This window comes from Mustelus asterias, chromosome 10, assembly GCF_964213995.1.
Source record: "Mustelus asterias chromosome 10, sMusAst1.hap1.1, whole genome shotgun sequence".
Taxonomy (NCBI): domain Eukaryota; kingdom Metazoa; phylum Chordata; class Chondrichthyes; order Carcharhiniformes; family Triakidae; genus Mustelus; species Mustelus asterias.
The window spans coordinates 101,727,555-101,747,733 of NC_135810.1; the positions used below are offsets into that span (position 1 = coordinate 101,727,555).

At 44.7% G+C, this 20,179-nt stretch overlaps 1 protein-coding gene across 1 annotated transcript in view; it reads left to right on the forward strand.

The window, feature by feature from the left end:
• The first annotated feature begins 253 nt into the window (after positions 1-253).
• The window catches only part of gpr143 (G protein-coupled receptor 143), a 47,703-nt gene continuing 27,777 nt past the window's right edge, over positions 254-20,179 (forward strand). Inside the window, exons 1-3 of the mRNA XM_078221458.1 lie at positions 254-512; positions 15,363-15,469; positions 15,616-15,710. Coding sequence (XP_078077584.1) covers positions 254-512; positions 15,363-15,469; positions 15,616-15,710 — 461 coding nt within the window. The remainder of the gene's footprint in view (positions 513-15,362; positions 15,470-15,615; positions 15,711-20,179) is intronic.

The window sequence follows — 20,179 nt, forward strand, 5'->3', positions numbered from 1 at the left end:
TCGCCTTTGTCTTAATCGGGAAGGAGCAGTACTTTCCTTTGACCCGTTACATCGGGGTGTCAGAGCTGTGGCTTGTTCAAAAGAAATTCTTTCATTCCATGAATTTAGATGGGAAGGTTTTCAGAGGCGGTGATGGGATTTGAGTGAACGCACATGATCCTTATCCCGTGATCCAAGGAATGAAGCGTTTCAACATCTCGCTCTCTCTCTTTCTCTAGCTGACTGCTTGCTTGCTTGCAACGCATCTTTAGCCATGGCTTCCCCCCGCTTGGAAACCTTCTGCTGTCCCACTAGGGATGCAGCTACAGATTTTGTACTGGGTTTCCAGCCTGTCTTCTTCAATGCCATCTGTGTCGCCAGCGCCAGTCTGAGTCTGATTGGCACCCTCTGCCAGGTTTTGCCAAAAAGGAGACTGGGCTACCGTAGGTTCAGCCAGTACCCGTTGCAGAAACCTTCAGCATCCTCTAGGATCCTGCTGATTATCAGTATTTGTGACATTCTAGGCTGTATAGGTAGGTGACACAGCACTTTTAACATTGTTTTCTAAGTTGAATAAAATATTGACTAATATGCTATTGACTAACGCCCATAGTGACTCTGATTTGCAAGAATGTATTGCTGTTTTATTCATCATGTTCAAGTTGCGAGTTATGCACGATGCCTTTTAACAGTGGGGGGTTGGGTTGTACAAAAAAAAGCAAAATATTACAGTTGCTGGAAATCAGAAACAAAAACAAACCCTAGAAAATTCTACCAGGTGGCATCTGTGGAGATTACAGATAAAATGGGATTGATTTTTAACTTAAGTTTAAGGGTCACAAGTAGGCTTACATTAACGCTGCAATGAAGTTATTATGAAAAGTTGCCACACTCCGGCACCTATCCGGAGATGCTGAGAGAGAATTTAGCACGGCTAATGAACCTAACCAGCATGGCTCTCAGACTGTAGGAGGAAACCAGAGCACCCAGAGGAAACCCATGCAGACATGGGGAGAATGTGCAGATTCCGCACAGTGACCCAAACTGGGAATTGAACCTGGGTCCCTGGCGCTGTGAGGCAGCAGTGCTAACCACTGTGCTGTCATGCCATCCTATACTTGAAAACTGGTTGGGCGGGGTGTAGGATGGGTAGAATGTGGGGTAGTAGGGAATCCCTCCCCACCAAATTATCCATCATCCCACATTCTCCACCCCACACCATTTAACTCCTGGGTGTCATTAGCATTTGACAGGGCTGTCTCCCATTCAAAATTGTCATGTGGGAACAGGAACTTGGATGGGAGCTCAAGATTGCCAGGATCCCAAGGGGAACAGTCTCTGGAAGGGCAATGCTGATGCCGGAAGTGAGAGATCCCAGGTTTGCAAATGCAGCAATTCTTCTCCTGGCTCAAGTGGATCAATCAGACTAGTTAAATAGCAATATAAATAATTGTTTAGTGTTACAGAATGTGAGTATTGCTGAAAAAGAGACATGCTATCAAAGTTTGTGATCTTGCACTCATCAGAATTCACCCTGTCCATGTCTCTCATAATCTTGTACACCTCGATTAGGTCACCCCTCAGTCTTCTCTGCTCCAACAAAAACAACCCAAGCTTACGCAACCTCTCTTCATAACTTAAATATTCCATTCCAGGCAGCATTCTGGTAAATCTCATTTGCACCCCATCCAGTGCAATCATATCCTTCTGATAATGTGCCGATCAGAACTGCACACAGTACTCTGGCTGTGGCCTCACCAAAGTTCTATACAACTCCAACAAGACTTACCTGCTTTGTGACACAAAGATCCCTTTGTTCCACAGAACCTCCTGTGTCCTACCATTCATTGAGTACTTTCTTGTCAAATTACTCCTTCCAAAGTGTGTCACCTCACACTTTTCAGGGTTAAATTCCATCTGCCACTTATCTGCCCATTTGACCATTCCACCTATATCTTCTTGTAGCCCAAGACACTCCGCCCCATCCAATTTCTGTGTCATCAGCAAACTAATCCTACCCCCACATAGTCGTCAATGTCATTGCCCCCTTAATCCCTAATGGCCCCTATTCTTTCCCTGGTTATCCTCTTCCCGTTGATATACTTTGGAATATCTTGGAATGTTCCCTACTTTTACCAGCCAGAGCTTTCTCATATCCCCTCTTTACATTCCTAATTGCTTTCTTAAGCTCCACCCTGCACTTTTTATACCTCACTATTGCCTCCACTGATTTGCTCCCCTTGTACTTTTGAAAAGTCTTTCTTTTCCTTCTCATTGTATCCTGAATATCTCTGGTCATCCATGGTTCTCTGGGCTTGTTATTCCTACTATTACCCTAGAGGGAACATGCTGGACTTCTGGACTTGCATCCTCCCCATTTCCTTTTTGAATGCCCCCCCCCACACACTGCTCTTATGCAGACTTTCCCATTAGTAGCTGTTCCCACTCGACCGTGGCCAGATCCTCTTTTATTTTACTAAAATCTGCTTTCCTCCAATCCAAAGCCTTTTTTTTGCAGCTTGTCTATTTCCTTGTCCATAACAAGTTTTAATTGTACCATGTTGTGATCGCTATCACTAAAATGCTCCCCAACACCATCTCAACCACCTGTCTGGCTTCATTCCCCTAAATTAGATCCAGCACAGCTCCTTCCCTTGTTGAGCCCTCCACATACTGATTAAAAAAGTTCTCCTGTACATATTTCTCAGCCCTTAACACTAGGAATATCCCAGTTAATGTTGGGAAAGTTGAAATTACCTAATATAACAATGTTATTGTTTATACACACCTCCAAAAACTGAGCACAAATCTGCTCCATAATATCCCTCTGACTATCTGGGGGTCTATAATAAACACCTAACAATGTGGCTGCCCCTTTTTTATTCCTAAACTCTACCCACAAGGCTTCATTTGATGCCCCTCCAAGATATCATCTCCCCTTACTGCAGTAACTGACTCCTTAACTAATAATGCAATGCCTCCTCCTCTTTTACCACTTCCCCTGTCTCACCTAAAGATTCTATATCCCGGAATGTTGAGTTGCCAATCGTATCCTTCCTTCAACCATGTCTCTGTGATGGCTACTATATCACACTTCCACGTGTCAATCATTGCCCTCAACTCATCCATTTTGCCTGCATTACTCCTGGTGTTAAAATAGGGGCTATCCAGCCGGCCTTATGCCCTTGAAACTTAATACAGCTGCACTCCCTCTGACATGTTTGTTTTGCTATATAATTCCACGTCTTTATTCTGCTAACAGTCTGTGCCCCCTCCCCCTGCCAAATTAGTTTAAACTCCTTCCAACAGCACTAGCAAAACACCCCGCAAGGATGTTAGTCCCATTCTGGTTCTGATGTAGAGCATCCCGCTTGTACACGTCCCCAGAAATGGTCCCAGTGATCCAGAAATCTAAAACCCTCCCACCTGCACCAACTCTTAAGCCACACATTCATCTGTACTATCCTCCTATTTCTGTGCTTGCTACCATGTGGTACTGGGAGTAATCCCGGGATTACAACCCGAGAGGTTCTGCTTTTTAGTCTACTGCCTAACTCGCTGAATACTTGATGCAAGACCTCATCCCTCTTTCTGTCTATGTCATTGGTACCAACATGTACCATGACCTCTGCATTATCACCCTGACCCTTCAGAATGTCCTGCAGCCATTCAGTGACATCCCGGACCCCAGCACCAAGGAGGTAACATATTATCCTGGAGTCACATTAATGGACACAGTAGCACCTATGTATACACCTGACTATAGAATCCCCTATTACTATCGCCCTGCCTCTCTGTGCCCCCCCCCCCACCCCACCCCCACCCCACTGTACAGATAGGCTGCTTGTGGTGGCAGAAGCTTGGCTCTGTTTGCACTCCCTGGAGGAACCAGTGCCCTCATCAGACTCCAAAATGGAATACCGATTTGCGAGCGAGACCCCAGGGGACTCCTGAACTACCTGCCTACATCTCTTGGACTGCCTAGTAGTCAGCCATTCTCTTCTTTCCTCAATCCCTTCAGCTGCGGTGTGACCACCTCACTAAATGTGCTATCCACAATGCTCTCAGACTCGGGGATGCTCCACAGTGTCCCCAGCCACCGTTCCAGCTCCGAAACGCGAGCTTCCAGAAGCTGCAGCTGGACACACGTCCTACACACGTGTTGGCCCCAGGCACTGGAAATGTGCCTGACTCCCACATGGTGCAAGAAGAACAAGCCGCAGCTTAGAGCTCTCCTGCCATGACTAAACCATTTAAGTTTAAAAGCTTTAGAAGATTTTATTAAAAAGCAAATAATTCCCTACCCTTGCCTAATCAATGAGTTTCAATTTAATATGGTTTGGAAATATCCACCAGGACATACTCACCAATCAGTTGCGTTCGTTTGTCTCATGTCACTTTCTGACCTGTAATGTCTGTGCACTTTGTTTTTGGTCAGAGGAGAAGTGAGGGAGGGAAACACTAATGTTTCAGGCTTAACCACCCCTTGCCGCCAGTTCTTCCTCTTCCCAATTTTAGTCAATGTGCGCCGACTTCTCCCAGAATGCTCCTCAGTGAAGTCTCTCTGCCTCCTCTGCTGAAGATATTGCTCCTCATCTCTGTTTCATACTGCTCAGTAAGAAGTTTCACAACACCAGGTTAAAGTCCAACAGGTTTACTTGGAATCTCGAGCTTTCGGAGCGCTGCTCCTTCATCACCCACCTGATGTCCTTTTCCCAGGGAAGGGGAATTGAAAATTAGAGGGCGTAGGTTTAAGGTGAGAGGGGAAAGATTTAAAAAGGACCTGAGCGGCATCGTCTTCATGCAGAGGGTAGTGTGTATATGGAAAGAGCTGCCAGAGAAAGTAGTTGAGGCAGGTACAATAGTAACATTTTAAAATGCATTTGGATAAGTACATGGATGGGAAAGGATTAGAGGGACATGGGCCAAATGTGGGCAATTGGGACTAGCTGGGAGGGCACCATTGTCGGCATGGACCGGTTGGGCCAAAGGGCCTGTTTCCGTGCTGTATTGCTCGATGACTCTATGTAAGCGCATAGTTACTTTTTGAGGCCTTGCATAATATGGTATTAACCATAATTGATGCTGGGTAACACAACATCAAGTATATGTCAAAGACAAACGTTACAAGTGCTTTCAGTTTAATTTTTCAATATCAAAGCCTCTAAATGAAATCCACTTCAAAATAATTCCTCATTGGTGATAATTAGATGTATTAATAGGAGTTGCCATCAAAGGCTCTTGAATGGTGAGCAGATTAAAATGCAGAACATTTTCCATTTGTCCAACACAACACGTTGCTCTGCATTTTGGTTTAGAGATCAATATTACTGAATGGAAAGTAACTGCAAGCTATATGTGGCAAAGACTGTTTAGTTTTAAGATAACCTCTTGTGCTATTACTTAAGACATGCACAACTATAACACCAATCACTAAAGGTTGAGCCACGGGTCAGCAAGACCGCTATTTTTTTAAAAAGCAAACCAAGCATTAGGCTTTATTTCGAGAGGGGTAGAATTGAAGAGTTAACATGTCTTATATACCTATCAAACCTTGATTAGAAAAATAAATCATTGCGGATGCTGGAATCTGCAACAAAAACAAAATGCTGGAAAATCAGGTCGGCTCTGACGAAGGGCCATCCAGACTCAAAACGTTGGCTCTATTCTCTCTCCACAGATGCTGTCAAACCTGCTGAGATTTTCCTTGATTAGACCATGTTTGGAGGACTGCATGTAGATGTGGTTGCCATATTATATGAAAGATCTAGAGGCATTGGAGAGGGCGCAGAGAAAGGTTACAGGGAAGTGCATGCACGTGCGTGTGTCTCTCTGTGTATGTTCTATTCGGACGCACAGTGATTAGGCCATCGTATAGTTATATTCCCTTGTTTGCACACTTAGGTCACAAATAAAGATGATGAGTTATGTTTACATCATCAGTTACCTTTTGTTACAGTCAATAGAATGGAAGAGGAATAACAAAGGGAAAGTACAAGACCAGCTGGTCCATCAAAGTCATCCTGTGCTATCATGTGACAGCACCTACACCTCATCTTTCCCATCCCTCACCAGGTAGCCATGCAATCTACTGGGAGAGGTTAAGGAAAAACTTTCCAGACCAGGGGTTTAGGGGTGAAATAAAACTGGAAAATATCTCTGTCTGCCCTGGAATTGATCGACCAAGAGATATTCCCAATACTTCATCTGCGTTCTATTGGTGTAGTGTTGACCACAATCAACAGTTCACAGAATGGCTCCAGCACTGAAGGAGGCCATTCGGCCTATTGAGTCCATGCTGATTCTCTGCAAGAGCAATTCAATTAGTCCCACTCCACTGTCCTTTTCCTCATTGACCTGCAATATCTTTTCTCTTCAGTTGCTTATCCAAGTTCCTTTTGAAATGATTATATCTGCCTCCACCACCCCCTCGGGCAGCGCTTTCCAGATCCTTGCCAATCACTGTGTTTTTAAAAAAATTAGAACTTTATCTCATGTTGCCTTTGGGTTCTTTTTGCCAGTCATCTTAAATATAGGCACTCTGGTTCTTGACCCTCCAGTCAATGGAAAAATTCCTCACTGCTCTGTTGACACCCATCATGACTTTGGACACCACGATCAAATCATTTTTTGATACATTCATGAGATGTGGGCATCATTGGCTAGACCAGCATTTATTGCCCATCCCTAACTGTCTTTGACAAGGTGGTGGTGAGCAGTCACCTTGAACCTCAGCAATCCATGTGGCATGGGGCTGTTAGGGAGGGAGTACCAAGATTTCTACCCAGCAACTGTGAAGGAATGGCAATATATTTCCAAGTCAGGCTCCGAGTGACTTGAAGGGGGCCTTCCAGGGGTGATGTTCCCATTTGTCTGCTGCCCTTGTCCTCTTTTCAGAGGAGAACAACCCCAGATTCTCCTATCTATCCAAGTAACCGAAGTTCCTCATCTCTTGGAGCATCTATGTAATCTTTAATCATCTTAAAGTCAAAGAACAAAGAACAATACAGCACAGGAACAGGCCCTTCGGCCCTCCAAGCCCACGCCGCTCCCTGGTCCAAACTAGACCATTCTTTTGTATCCCTCCATTCCCACTCCGTTCATGTGGCTATCTAGATAAGCCTTAAACGTTCCCAGTGTGTCCGCCTCCACCACCTTGCCCGGCAGCGCATTCCAGGCCCCCACCACCCTCTACGTCCTTCTGATATCCGTGTTAAACCTCCCCCCCTCACCTTGAACCTATGACCCCTCGTGAACGTCACCACCGACCTGGGAAAAAGCTTCCCAGCGTTCACCCTAACTATACCTTTCATAATTTTATACACCTCTATTAGGTCACCCCTCATCCTCCGTCTTTCCAGTGAGAACAACCCCAGTTTACCCAATTTCTCCTCATAACTAAGCCCTTCCATACCAGGCAACATCCTGGTAAACCTCCTCTGTACTCTCTCTAAAGCCTCCACGTCCTTCCGGTAGTGTGGCGACCAGAACTGGGCGCAGTATTCCAAATGCGGCCGAACCAACGTTCTATACAACCGCAACATCAGACCCCAACTTTTATACTCTATGCCCCGTCCTATAAAGGCAAGCATGCCATATGCCTTATTCACTACCTTCTCCACCTGTGACGTCACCTTCAAGGATCTGTGGACTTGCACACCCAGGTCCCTCTGCGTATCTACACCCTTTATGGTTCTGCCATTTATCGTATAGCTCCCCCGTACGTTAGTTCTACCAAAATGCATCACTTCGCATTTATCTGGATTGAACTCCATCTGCCATTTCTTTGCCCAAATTTCCAGCCTATCTATATCCTTCTGTAGCCTCTGACAATGTTCCTCACTATCTGCAAGTCCAGCCATTTTTGTGTCGTCCGCAAACTTACTGATCACCCCAGTTACACCTTCTTCCAGATCGTTTATATCAATCACAAACAGCAGAGGTCCCAATACAGAGCCCTGCGGAACACCACTAGTCACAGGCATCCAGCCAGAAAAAGACCCTTCCACTACTACCCTCTGTCTTCTGTGACCAAGCCAGTTCTCCACCCATCTAGCCACCTCCCCCTTTATCCCATGAGATCCAACCTTTTGCACCAACCTACCATGAGGGACTTTATCAAACGCCTTACTAAAGTCCATATAGACGACATCCACGGCCCTTCCCTCGTCAACCATTCTAGTCACTTCTTCAAAAAACTCCACCAGGTTAGTGAGGCATGACCTCCCTCTCACAAAACCATGCTGACTATCGTTAATGAGTTTATTCCTTTCTAAATGCGCATACATCCTATCTCTAAGAATCCTCTCCAACAACTTCCCTACCACGGACGTCAAACTCACCGGCCTATAATTTCCCGGGTTATCCTTCCTACCCTTCTTAAATAACAGGACCACATTAGCTATCCTCCAATCCACTGGGACCTCACCTGTGTCCAGTGACGAGACAAAGATTTGCGTCAGAGGCCCAGCGATTTCATCTCTCATCTCCCTGAGCAGCCTTGGATAGATTCCATCAGGCCCTGGGGATTTGTCAGTCTTTATATTCCCTAAAAAACCTAACACTTCCTCCCATGTAATGGAGATTTTCTCTAACGGGTCAACACCCCTCCGAGACACTCCCAGTCAACACATCCCTCTCCTTTGTGAATACCGACACAAAGTATTCATTTAGGATCTCTCCTTCCTAAAGTGCAGTGCTCAGAATTGGACACAATTCTTCAATTGAGGCTTAACCAATGTTTAGAACTTTGCACTTGAGGTTAGGACCAAAGTTAGAGGCCACAAACATAAGATAGTCACTGATAAATTCAAAAGGAAAACCACTTTACCCAGAAAGTGGTTAGAAAGTGGAACTTGCTACAATGTTTGAGGCGAATAGTATAAACTTACTTAAGGGGAAGCTGGGAAATGCACAAGTGTGTAAGCAATAGAGGTTATGCTTATGGGTATGAATGAAGAAGGGGCAAGTTTGTGTGGAGCATAAGCACTGGCATGAGCCTGTTGGGTTGTGTAATGTCCGAACTATGTTAGGAGTTGTGGTTTGCACATGTAGATTCAAACTAACAACAACAGATTTATTCTAGGAGCTCTGGCCTGTACAGAATACAAACTGAAACTAAAACAGCAGCCTGCGCAACACCCTAATGACATCACTGTAAAATCATGTGACTAGTTCTTCAAGCAATCATGCAACTACTTAAATATATGACAGGTTGAATGGTCTGTTTCTGTGATTGTACCTTGTAGCAGTTGAACTGAGGCTTAATTCTCACTTTATGCTGAAATTGATCAGAGCTTTGGGCTGTACAATTGTCAACGTCTAACCTCCAGCCTCAGATCTTCTAGTCTAGTCAATGGAGAAAGCAGGAAATAGCTGGACTTCATTCATTCTTCAGTTAATTTTACAACCAGCATAAGGGACAGGCTAATGTTTCAGCGTTTTCATTGAAACTTTCTTATCTCTTTTTTAGAATCCCCATCAGCTATGAATCTCCAAGCCAAGCCCTGTGTGATTCTCCCTATGATATTTTCCCTTCTTTCTCCTCTCAGCCTCTACACCGAGTGGTTCCTCACTGCAGCTGCTTTCAATCCCTCTAATTCACGCACTGAAGGTCAGGGCCTCTCTTCGAAAAGGAACGCCTCCCAAGGTCTTTCTTGGTTCTTTACAAAGTTTAAACTCTGGTTGGGAGGGCTGGGGACAACATATCTAACAATGGACTATTTTGAATGCCTTCTAAGTTTATTATTAATTCATTCAATGCGGACATCGCTGGTTAGGCAAGCCCATCTCTAATTGTCCTTGATAATGTAGTGGTGTGCCACCTCCTTGAACAGTTACAGTCTTCATGGTGTAGATACACCCACAGAGCTGTTCGGGAGGAAGTTCCAAGATTTTGACCAAGTGACAATTAAGGAATGTTTCCAAGTCAGGATAGTGAGTGGCTTGGAGGGAAACTTCCAGGTTGTAGTGTTTCCTGCTGCCCTGTCCCGGTAATTGTCGTGGGTTTGGAAGATGCTGCCTAAGGAGCCTTGGTGAGTTCCTGCAGTATATGGTGCACATCGATGACACTGTGCGTTGGTGGTGGAGGAATTGAATGTTGCGGAAGGGGTGCCAAGCAACGGGCTGCTTTCTCCTGGATGGTTTCGAGATTCTTGAGTGTTGTTGGAGCTGCACTCAGGCAAGGGGAGAGTATTCCATCACACTCCTCACTTGTGCCTTGCAGATGGTGGACAGGCTTTGGGGAGTCAGGAGCTGAGTTACTTGCTGCAGAATCCCTAGCCTCTGACCGTGTAGCACCTTCTAACTCCATGACTGCTACCACCTAGAAGCACGGGGGCAGCAGACACATGGGAACAGCACCACCATTCGAAGTTCTCCTCCAAGCCACACCTCATCCTAATTTGGAACTATATCGCCGTCCCTTCTCTGTTGCTGGGTCAAAATCTCTTTCAAACAGCACGGTGGGTGTAGTTACACCACATGGACTGCAGCAGTTCAAGCAAGCAGCTCACCAACAGCTTGTTGATGGCAATTAGGAATTGGCAATAATTGCTGACCTAGCCAGTGATGCCTGCATCCCATAAATGAAAAAAAAAGTGATATGGCGAGTCCAATTCAGCTTCTGGTCAATAGTAATCCTGAGAATTTTGATTATGGTCAAAGTTAACGCTGTACTGATTTTTTTCATTTGGATCTCAGTAAGGTTTAATAGGTCACAGTATTTGAGCAGCAGTTAACAAGGAACAATTGGGAATTACATTCATCTGTAAATCCATGGGGAGGATTTTAACTCTTGTTCAATGCGCTTACAGCATTGTTGACACATGACTGACTCAAACCTTGATGAAAGGAATTTATCCAATCACGTTTCCTCCCATGCACTACTCCCCAACCTCTCCAATCACATTGGCTCTTCAATCGTCTATATCCGAGCACAGCCAGTATCTGGATACCGCTTATCTCTCTGTTCACCTATCAGAGGTTTCTATTGTCTTGGGGTTAATGGCCTACACTGGAGACTTTGCAACTGATGGTTTTGCTGACTGTTTTAAAACTTGATTATCTTGCTCTTTCTGCTGATTTCATTAGAAGAATGAATGTACCCATTCTATTCAAGTCCCCTAGCCCTCCCAACCTATCCAATAAAAGCAGCGCATCCATATAGTCGAAAACAAATCCCTTCCATTTTCTTTTACCCCAATCTAATTTTCACACTGTGAGTTGTGTAAGTCTGGAATTCACTGCCTGAATGGATGGTGGAAGCAGACGCACAGTAACTTCCAAAAGGGAATTGGATATATAGTAGAAAAGGAAAAAATGCAGTTCTATTGGGGAAAGAGCCAGGGAGTGGGACTAACTAGATAACACATTCAAAGAGTTGGCACAGGTATGATGGGCCAAATGGCCTCTTTTTCTGTATAGTCATACTTTCTTTAAGATCTACATGTTTCTGAAATTAAAGTCCTACCTCTCACAGCCCACCATGCACCTTCAAACTGGTGACAAGTATAATGATCCCTCCTTGAACCATTTACATGGGCTCCATTTCATCCATTGTGAAATGAGGTCCAACTCTGTAAACTAGAGTGCTCTAAATGAGTCCTCATCAAGGCTTATATTTGATCGTGCTGGTGAAACATGCTGACACTCTATTTGTTTTGGCAATGGGGAGGCGGAGGCCTCATGGTATTATCACTAGACTATTAATCTAGAAACTCAGCTAATATTTTGGGGATCCAGTTTCGAATCCCGTCACTGCAGATGGTGGAATTTGAATCCACTGAAAAAGAAATATAACTGGAATTAAGAATCTACTGATGACCATAACACCATCGTTAATTGTCGGAAAAATCCATCTGCTTCCCTAATGTCCTTTAAGGAAGGAAATCTGCTGTCTTAACCTGGTCTGGCCTACGTGTGACTCCAGAGCCACAGCAATGTGGTTGACTCTCAACTGCCTTTTGGCAACTAGGGATGGGCAATAAATGCTGGCCAGTCAGTGACGCCCATGTCCCACGAATTAATTTTTAAAAATAGCCTGCGGTAAGTGGAACTTTTAGCAAGCATTAGGTCGCTCTGAGTTCATTAGAAATGAAAGTGCTTTCTTTCTGTTCTGTGATAACATTGTCAAATAAATTGTATGAACGAGGCTAAAGTATTCGGAAAACAAAAATAAGATGTAAAAGCAAAGTAAAAGTTTATTAGTCACAAGTAAGGCTTACATAAACATTGCAATGAAGTTACTGTGAAATTCCCCTCCTCGCCACAGTCCAGCGCCTGTTCGGGTCGATGCACCTGACCAGCACGTCTTTCAAACTGTGGGAGGAAACCAGACCACCCGGAGGGGACCCACGCAGACACGGAGAGAACTTGCAAACTCCACACAGACAGTGACCCAAGCTGGGAATCGAACCTGGGTCCCTGGCGCTGTGAAGCAGCAGTGCTAACCACTGTGCCACCCTTACCATTGAAATGAAGTTAATCTGCTTGAACACCATCTGACTTGACTATTTATTATTTATTACACAGTCCCATTTATGCTGGTGCTCTTTTAATTCAGATACCAAGACTTCCATCATTTTCTGAGTCGACTCCCAGTATTTGCACTCCAAGATTAACTAACTTTAAAAAAAAACTGGATCCAGTTTTTATCAAAGGTTTTGGTTGTGTAAGTGGAGTGGGGCAGTTAATGGACACCCGTCTGCTGGAATCCAAGCTAAAGCTGAGACTGTATTAAAGGGGCATCACTCTGTTGACTGACTGCTCATAAATAAATAGCCTGAAGCACTAGCTGTAGAATAGATTCAAATTGATTTGTCCCTAATTGAAGTTGATAAATATTATTGGGTGGGAATACGGGAAAGGCCAGCATTTATTGACCATCTCTAATCAGCTTCTCTGGGTAGATTGCTAGGCCTTTTTGTGGTGGTAATTAAGATTCACCAATGTGGCCTGGAGTCACACATGGGACAGACTGAGTAAGAACGCCAGACTTCCTTCCGGAATAGAAATTGGTGAATCAGATGAGTTTTTGCACCAATCTGACAGCTTCATCATAGAATCCATTATAGAATCCCTACCATGCTGAAGGAGGCTATTCGGCCCATCGAGTCTGTACTGACAAAGATGTTTGTTGCTCCTGACAGCGAACATTGTCACTATGCAAATATCAGAATCATATAATGGCATCTTGTCAACAGTTCAGTAGTTTCATTGTTCCCATGACTGATGCTAGCCTTTTATTCCATATTTATTTAATTGCCTGAAGTTAAATTCCCCAGCTGCATGGTGGGATTTGTACTGATGTATCTGGATTACTAGTTCAGTGATGTAAGGACTATTCTACAGTAATTACTTAAGCTTCTAGAATCAGACATGCATAATAATTCCAGGACATTATTTCTAGTCCTCATTATACAGTTATACATCCATATTTTGAGACAGTTGGGTGAGAAATGGGATAAGCTGCAGCAAGGAGTGATGTTCTGTTTTTAACATTTTTGGGGCGAAGCAGATGTTTCTTTGGTGTGTCGGAGTAGGTGTGAGACTCTGCTTCAGGCACAGGGGCTGGGAAAGGGCCGGATTAACACATGAACTCCTGAAAATTGGAAGTTGAGTTTGCGGAGTGCTGCGCCTGTCTCCTGCTTCTCGGCATCTGGGAAGCACGGAAACTTCTGGTGCAACAAAGGATGGGACTAGAGGAGCTGTAAATGCTAACAACAGAATCATTGGCAGCCACTGCTGTCCAAAGATACAGGAGCAGTGCTTGCGAAGTGAAATAGTTCAACTCACCTAAGAACATAGAAATTCAGGTTAATCTCTAGGAGAGGAGCTAAAGTAGAGCAGCAAACCACCAATTCTGAATACATGTGATGTCCCTCGCCATCAGCCTGGGTACCATTGATAACACTTCACATTCTGTGAATCAACAAAAGCTTCTTCCCTGACGTTTTGGTTAACTGAACCCCAACTTTTCATTCTGATCCTTTGCTTCCATAAATCCTTGCATCCCTTTCCTCTGTTAGGGGATTGATGCCACAGTCCTTGACAGAGGGAAGTTGATGCTTTTTGGTGCTTGCAACCTCCCAAGAAACTTTGGGCAGAATTGGGGGAACCCACGGCGTTGGTCGACTTTGGTGGGACCAGAAGATCCTGCTGGCTAGAAGGGCTGGAGAATTCCATCCTTGGCCTTTCTCAGAAGGATTTCCAATCTCTCCATCTGAAGATCTTGCTTTGGAATTCTCTTCAGATGTCACTCCCACCTGGACAGCTTCAACAAGGATCCACTCCAGGGTTTCAGTCTCACCTCCTGAGATTCCTTTCCCCAGGTCTCAGAGTACATTCAAGCTTCACCTTGCAAGCACATGTTCAGATCTTCGGCCGTGCCAAGCAGAACACCATTGCTCTAAAAGGCCCACAGCAAGGAGTCACCAACCTTTGGCTGCCCCCTCAGAGCTTCTGTGCTCCTCTCAAGCCATCTTAGCTTCAAGTCTGCTCTTTGCAACTTTCTCTTTAACTTGGAGCCTGTGTGACCCTACTCCTTTCATTTAACTTTACTAATCATAGAATTAATACAGAGCAAAAGAAGGACATTCAGCCCATCGAGCCTGCACTAACAGTGCCAACCAGACCCTATCCCCGTAATCCCAGGTATTTACCATGCTAATCTCCCTGACACTAAGGGGCAATTTAGTAAGGCCAATCAACCTAACCTGCACATTTTTGGACTATGGGAGGAAACCCACACAAACAGGGGGAGAATGTGCAAACTCCACGCAGACAGTCACCTGAGGCCAGAATCGAACCCGGCTCCCTGGCACTGTGAGGCAGCAGTGCTAACCACTGTGCCACCGTGCTGCGAGATTGGTTTCTAATCCCTGTTTTTGGCCCTGCTTGGGACCTCTTTCCGTCCCGCTCCCTGGTTTGGGACCTTCTCCCTGTCCCCCTCATTGTGTATTGCTCCCCTCAGACACACACACTGGAATGGCGCTTGGGGTCAGGTCACCTGACCTACAGTTTTGCGCCGTTTCGCTTTTTTTGTTCTGCGTGTGCACGCAGGGTTGGCTCTTGGCCTGTAGAGGTGAAAATGAACAATCTGCACACGTGCAGCCGTTTCCCGGACGAAGCATGAGCTGAATCCCGGAGATCCGCCGGGAAATGTAGTTCCCGAACTTCAACTTGAACATAAAGTAAGTTATTTGCAGAATATGATGATTAAATATAGCAAATTGCTTTTTCTATTAACACCTCAATACATTCGGATGCATTTTATTTGACTTGAAGTTCTGTTCTGCATCTTTTCAATGATTCCCCTCCCCCCCTCACACCCCCTTAGCAAGTGCTCAATATTCTCTCAAACAAGGTTTGCCTCTTTCTTTAAGGAATAATAACCAGAGCTTCAGTGTGGCTTGGCTTCCCAGACTTTGTTACAAGAATCTCAGTTAATGGAACTCAATCCTGGCCGACAGCTTTCTGTGTCTCCAGTGCTGTGAGTAGGATCGATCTACTACTGAAGCTTCAATACCGGTTTAATATTTCCAGCTCTGCCTATTATTGCTTTACAATTACTAATTATACGAACTGGTTTAATTCCAACAACAAATATTCTTCTTTTTTGTCCCTGTCACCCAGCAGATTTGGATTCAACTGTTCTATAGTGCCACCTTCTGGTGGTTGTTCTGCTATGCCGTGGATGCTTACCTTGTTGTAAAGAGATCTTCTGGACTAAGGTAAATAAAAGATCATCATTATTGGCAACTAGCGGCACGGTGGCACAGTGGTTAGCACTGCTGCTTCACAGCGCCAGGGACCCGGGTTTGATTCCCGGCTTGGATCACTGTCTGTGTGGAGTCTGCACGTTCTCCCCGTGTCTGCATGGGTTTCCTCCGGGTGCTCTGGTTTCCTCCCATAGTCTGAAAGACGTGCTGGTTGGGTGCATTGGCCGTGCTAAATTCTCCCTCCGTGTACCCGAACAGGCACCTGAGTGTGGCAATTAGGGGATTTTCACAGCAACTTCATTGCAGTGTTAATGTAAGCCTACTTGTGACACTAATAAATAAACTTAAACTAGTTTACAGGAGTTTTGTACATTATAGCTATGCATGACTTGCAAGTCATAGCATTAAAGGTGCTCGCACTTTTTAATTTGCTGCTGCTGTTTAAAAGTTTCAATGCTTAAAGGAGTCAAAATGCTTGTATGTATCAGGCCAAGATATGATTTAAGGTGCTCCCGGAAAATGTCATCTAGCCATAATTCGAACATATTCAGCTTTTCTTAAAAACCAATATGTGGGAAAGAGAGAGCTGTTCCATTGGGATCAGTGTCCATGATTCCACTTGAATCATGCTGGGATCAGCGTCCTGGCAAATCGAATAACTAGGGCTGTGGATAGGGCTTTAAACTAAATAGTGGGGCGGTGGGGGGTTCATTTGCATGGAAATTTTAAAAATCAAAGTGTAAGGAGATGAGCTAATTGTTACCAGACAATGAAAGGAAGAGACAGAGCACGTGACTGTTATATTAAACCAGGGAATTGTAGAAGGCTAGGGAAAATTCATAATGGGGCAAATTTCCACGGCACGTAGTATTAGGAATAAAATTAATGAGTTAACAGTACAAATAGAAACAATGGGGCATGATTTGATGACGATTGCTGAGACATGGTTACAAGGAGACCAGATCTGGGAGTTGAATATCTAAGGGTACTGAGTGTTTCAGAAGGATAGATAGAAAGGGAAAGGTGATGGTGTAGCTTTGTTAGTAAAGGAAGGGATCAATGCTGTAATGAAGAATTATATTGGCACTGGAGATCAAGACGTGAAATCAATCTGGGTAGAAATAAAAAAATAACAAGGGAAAATAGTCTCTGGTGGGAGTAATCTATATTAATAATAGTCATTCCACAGTAGGCACAGTAAGAAGTTTCAGAATGATAGGGAGTGGGATAGCTTGATCTTGGTTTTGGACAAAGCTTGGCACAACATCGAGGGCCGAAGGGCCTGTACTGTGTTGTACTGTTCTATGTTCTCACAACACCAGGTTAAAGTCCAACATGTTTATTTGGAATCATGAGCTTTTCGGAGTGCTGCTCCTTCATCAGGTGAGTGGAGGTTACTTCACAAACACAGCATATATAGGCAAAGACACAATTGCAAAATGATTACAGATTAGAATGTGAAGAATGGTTGGAATGCGAGTCTTTACAGGTACAGTGTGTGTGGAGAGAAGGATAATCACAGGTTAGAGAGGTGCGAATTAACTCAAGCCAGGATTTTGCAAACTCAGGCAGTATGGTGGGGGTTACAAGGGCGGCACGGTAGCACAGTGGTTAGCACTGCTGCTTCACAGCTCCAGGGACCTGGGTTCAATTCCCGGCTTGGGTCACTGTCTGTGTGGAGTTTGCACATTCTCCTTGTGTCTGCGTGGGTTTCCTCCGGGTGCTCTGGTTTCCTCCCACAGTCCAAAGATGTGCGGGTTAGGTTGATTGGCCATGCTAAAATTGCCCCTTAGTGTCCTGGGATGCATAGATTAGAGGGATTAGCAGGTAAAATATGTAGGGATATGGGGGTAGGGCCTGGGTGGGTTTGTGGTCGGTGCAGACTCGGTGGGCCAAATGGCCTCTTTCTGTACTGTAGGGTTTCTATGATTCTATGATTCTACTGTGACATGAACCCAAGATCCCGTTGAGGCCGTTCTCATGCATACGGAACTTGGCTATCAGTTTCTGCTCGGCAATTCTGCGTTGTCGTGTGTCTTGAAGGCTGCCTTGGAGAATGCTTACCCGAAGATTGGAGGTTGAATGCCCTTGGCAGCTGAAGTGTTCCCTGACAGGAAAAGAACACTCCTGCCTGGTGATTATTGCACGGTGTCCGTTCATCCATTGTCATAGTTTCTGCATGGTCCCATCGATGTACCATGCCTCGGGACATTCTTTCTTGCAGCGTATCAGGTAGACAATGTTGGCCAAGTTACATGAGTATGTATTGTGTACCTGGTGTGTGGTGGTCTCACGTGTGATGGTGGTATCTGTTCGATGATCCGGCACGTCTTGCAGAGGCTGTCATGGCAGGGTTGTGTGGTGTCGTGGTCACAGTTCTCCTGAAGGCTGGGTAGTTTGCTGTGAACAATGGCCTGTTTGAGGTTGCGCGGTTGTTTGAAACAGTGGGGGTGTGGGGATGGCCTTGGCAAGATGTTCATTGTCATCGATGACATGTTGAAGACTTCGAAGAAGATGTCGTAGTTTCTCCGCTCCAGGGAAATACTGGACGATGAAGGGTACTCTGTCGGTCATGTCCCATGTTTGTCTTCTGAGGAGGGCAGACATAGAGTGGATGTTTCCCCTCGTTGAACACCCTAGACAAGAGGCCATAGTTTTAGGCAGATTTAAAATGAAAATGATGGGGAATTACTTCAGTCAAGGGGTCGTGAATCTGTGGAATTCTCTAATCCAGAGTGCAGTAGACTTTGAAACTCTAAATAAATTTAAGAAGCTCAATAAGTTTTTAATTCATAGAGGGATGAAGGGTTATGGGGAGTGGGCAAGAAGGTGGAGATGAGGGCAAGATGAGATCAGCCATGATCACATTGAATGGCGGAGCAGGGTCTAAGAGCTGAATTGCCTACTTCTGCTCCTAGTTCTTATGTTAAAGAGGGTTAACACTAATTGACATTGTATTTATTGTGGAGGTTTCAGATACCAGGGGACACAATTAAGTGGGAAATGAAAAGATCAGGAATAAGAAGGGAAGTAAGTGGACCATTTAGCCCTCTCCCAGTGACAGGTAGAAAAGTTACCAGGTAAGTCTGATGTGTAGAGTGCAAAAAAAAAGCAGTCAGATGTGAGCTAAGAGCAAAGAGATCAAAGGATATTATGAAAAGATGGGATTGACACTAATTGAAAAGGGATCAACTTATGTCATTTTCCTCATAACCCATGTTTCTATGATATCAGGTTATAGTTACTAGAATTATTTTTCTTTTGGAAATGTCCCGCGAGGCAACATTAAACATGTAAACATTCTCGGCATGTCTGCCAATTTGATTCTCTTGCGATTCCTCCCGTTTACAGACATCATTTTGTTTGTTCCATGTTCTTGATCCACTTGAGAAATTTAAATGTGCAAAGCAACTGTTTCAATTTTCCATTGAAAATATTATGTTAAAAATAATAAACTCCTGCAAACTGTAGCCTTGAGTGCTGGGTTCTGCAACGCACAATATTGAAATCATTACCGCTGCTGTCAGTAGCTGTGCTAGATTAAACCACAAGGGAATGTACTGAACCATTAAAACCGTTCTGTTTACCCCATTACCAAATACATTTTTAATATGCGAATAGTCCCCAATGATGAAGAATGTTTCCTCTCACTTGGAGAGACATCATACCTGCTGATATAATTCTGTTTCTACCGTTGGGGGAGCTGCTTGTTTCAGATATTGTTATACAATTCCAATCTTTCTATGTAATAGAGTTAAGGAGTAATACTCAGCTTCCTTTATTCCTGAGGGAGATATCGTGATCTGTGCTGAGTAGGGCCATTAAATAGATAACTCCTCAACATCAGCCTATGATTGGACTTGATGGCAATTGCAAGCAATCAGTTCTGCCTCACATTATGTGGCTGCTGCCAACTGATGTGGATCAAACGAAACCTCGGAGATATCAGTAGCCTTGAGAAACACTTTCCCAGTTTAAGTAGAGTACCTGTTGGATGATTAAGATCAGCGCCTGAATTTCACGCTCCCCCGCCAGTGGGATTTTTGGGGTCAATGTGGAGTGTGAAGTTGAATGGAAGGGATTTCCTCAGAGTCCCCCAAACGTACAGCGATGTTACCTTGACAGGCAAGGCCTGAAACAGGCTGATCACCCTTGCCCCAATTACTGTTTCCCAGCCAACCTCACCTTCAGGGCTGCTGGGAGGATTTACCTCACGTGGGGCAAGCCTGAATATGAATTAGCTTAGATCTCGGGTAGGAGGTTGGGGCGCCTCCGTCAGAAGCCCTCTTCTGACTTTGTGTTCCTTGATGTCTGGCCATTGGACCTACCCCCCTCCTCACCTGAGCCTCTCCCCGAAATCCTGAATATCCAATATGCACACTCCCTCCCTCCCTCCCCCCATTCCTGAGGCCCTCTCTGCCCTTCTCATCCTATGACCCTCCAAAACCATGCCATCTAGTCCCGGGATTTAGACTCTGGCA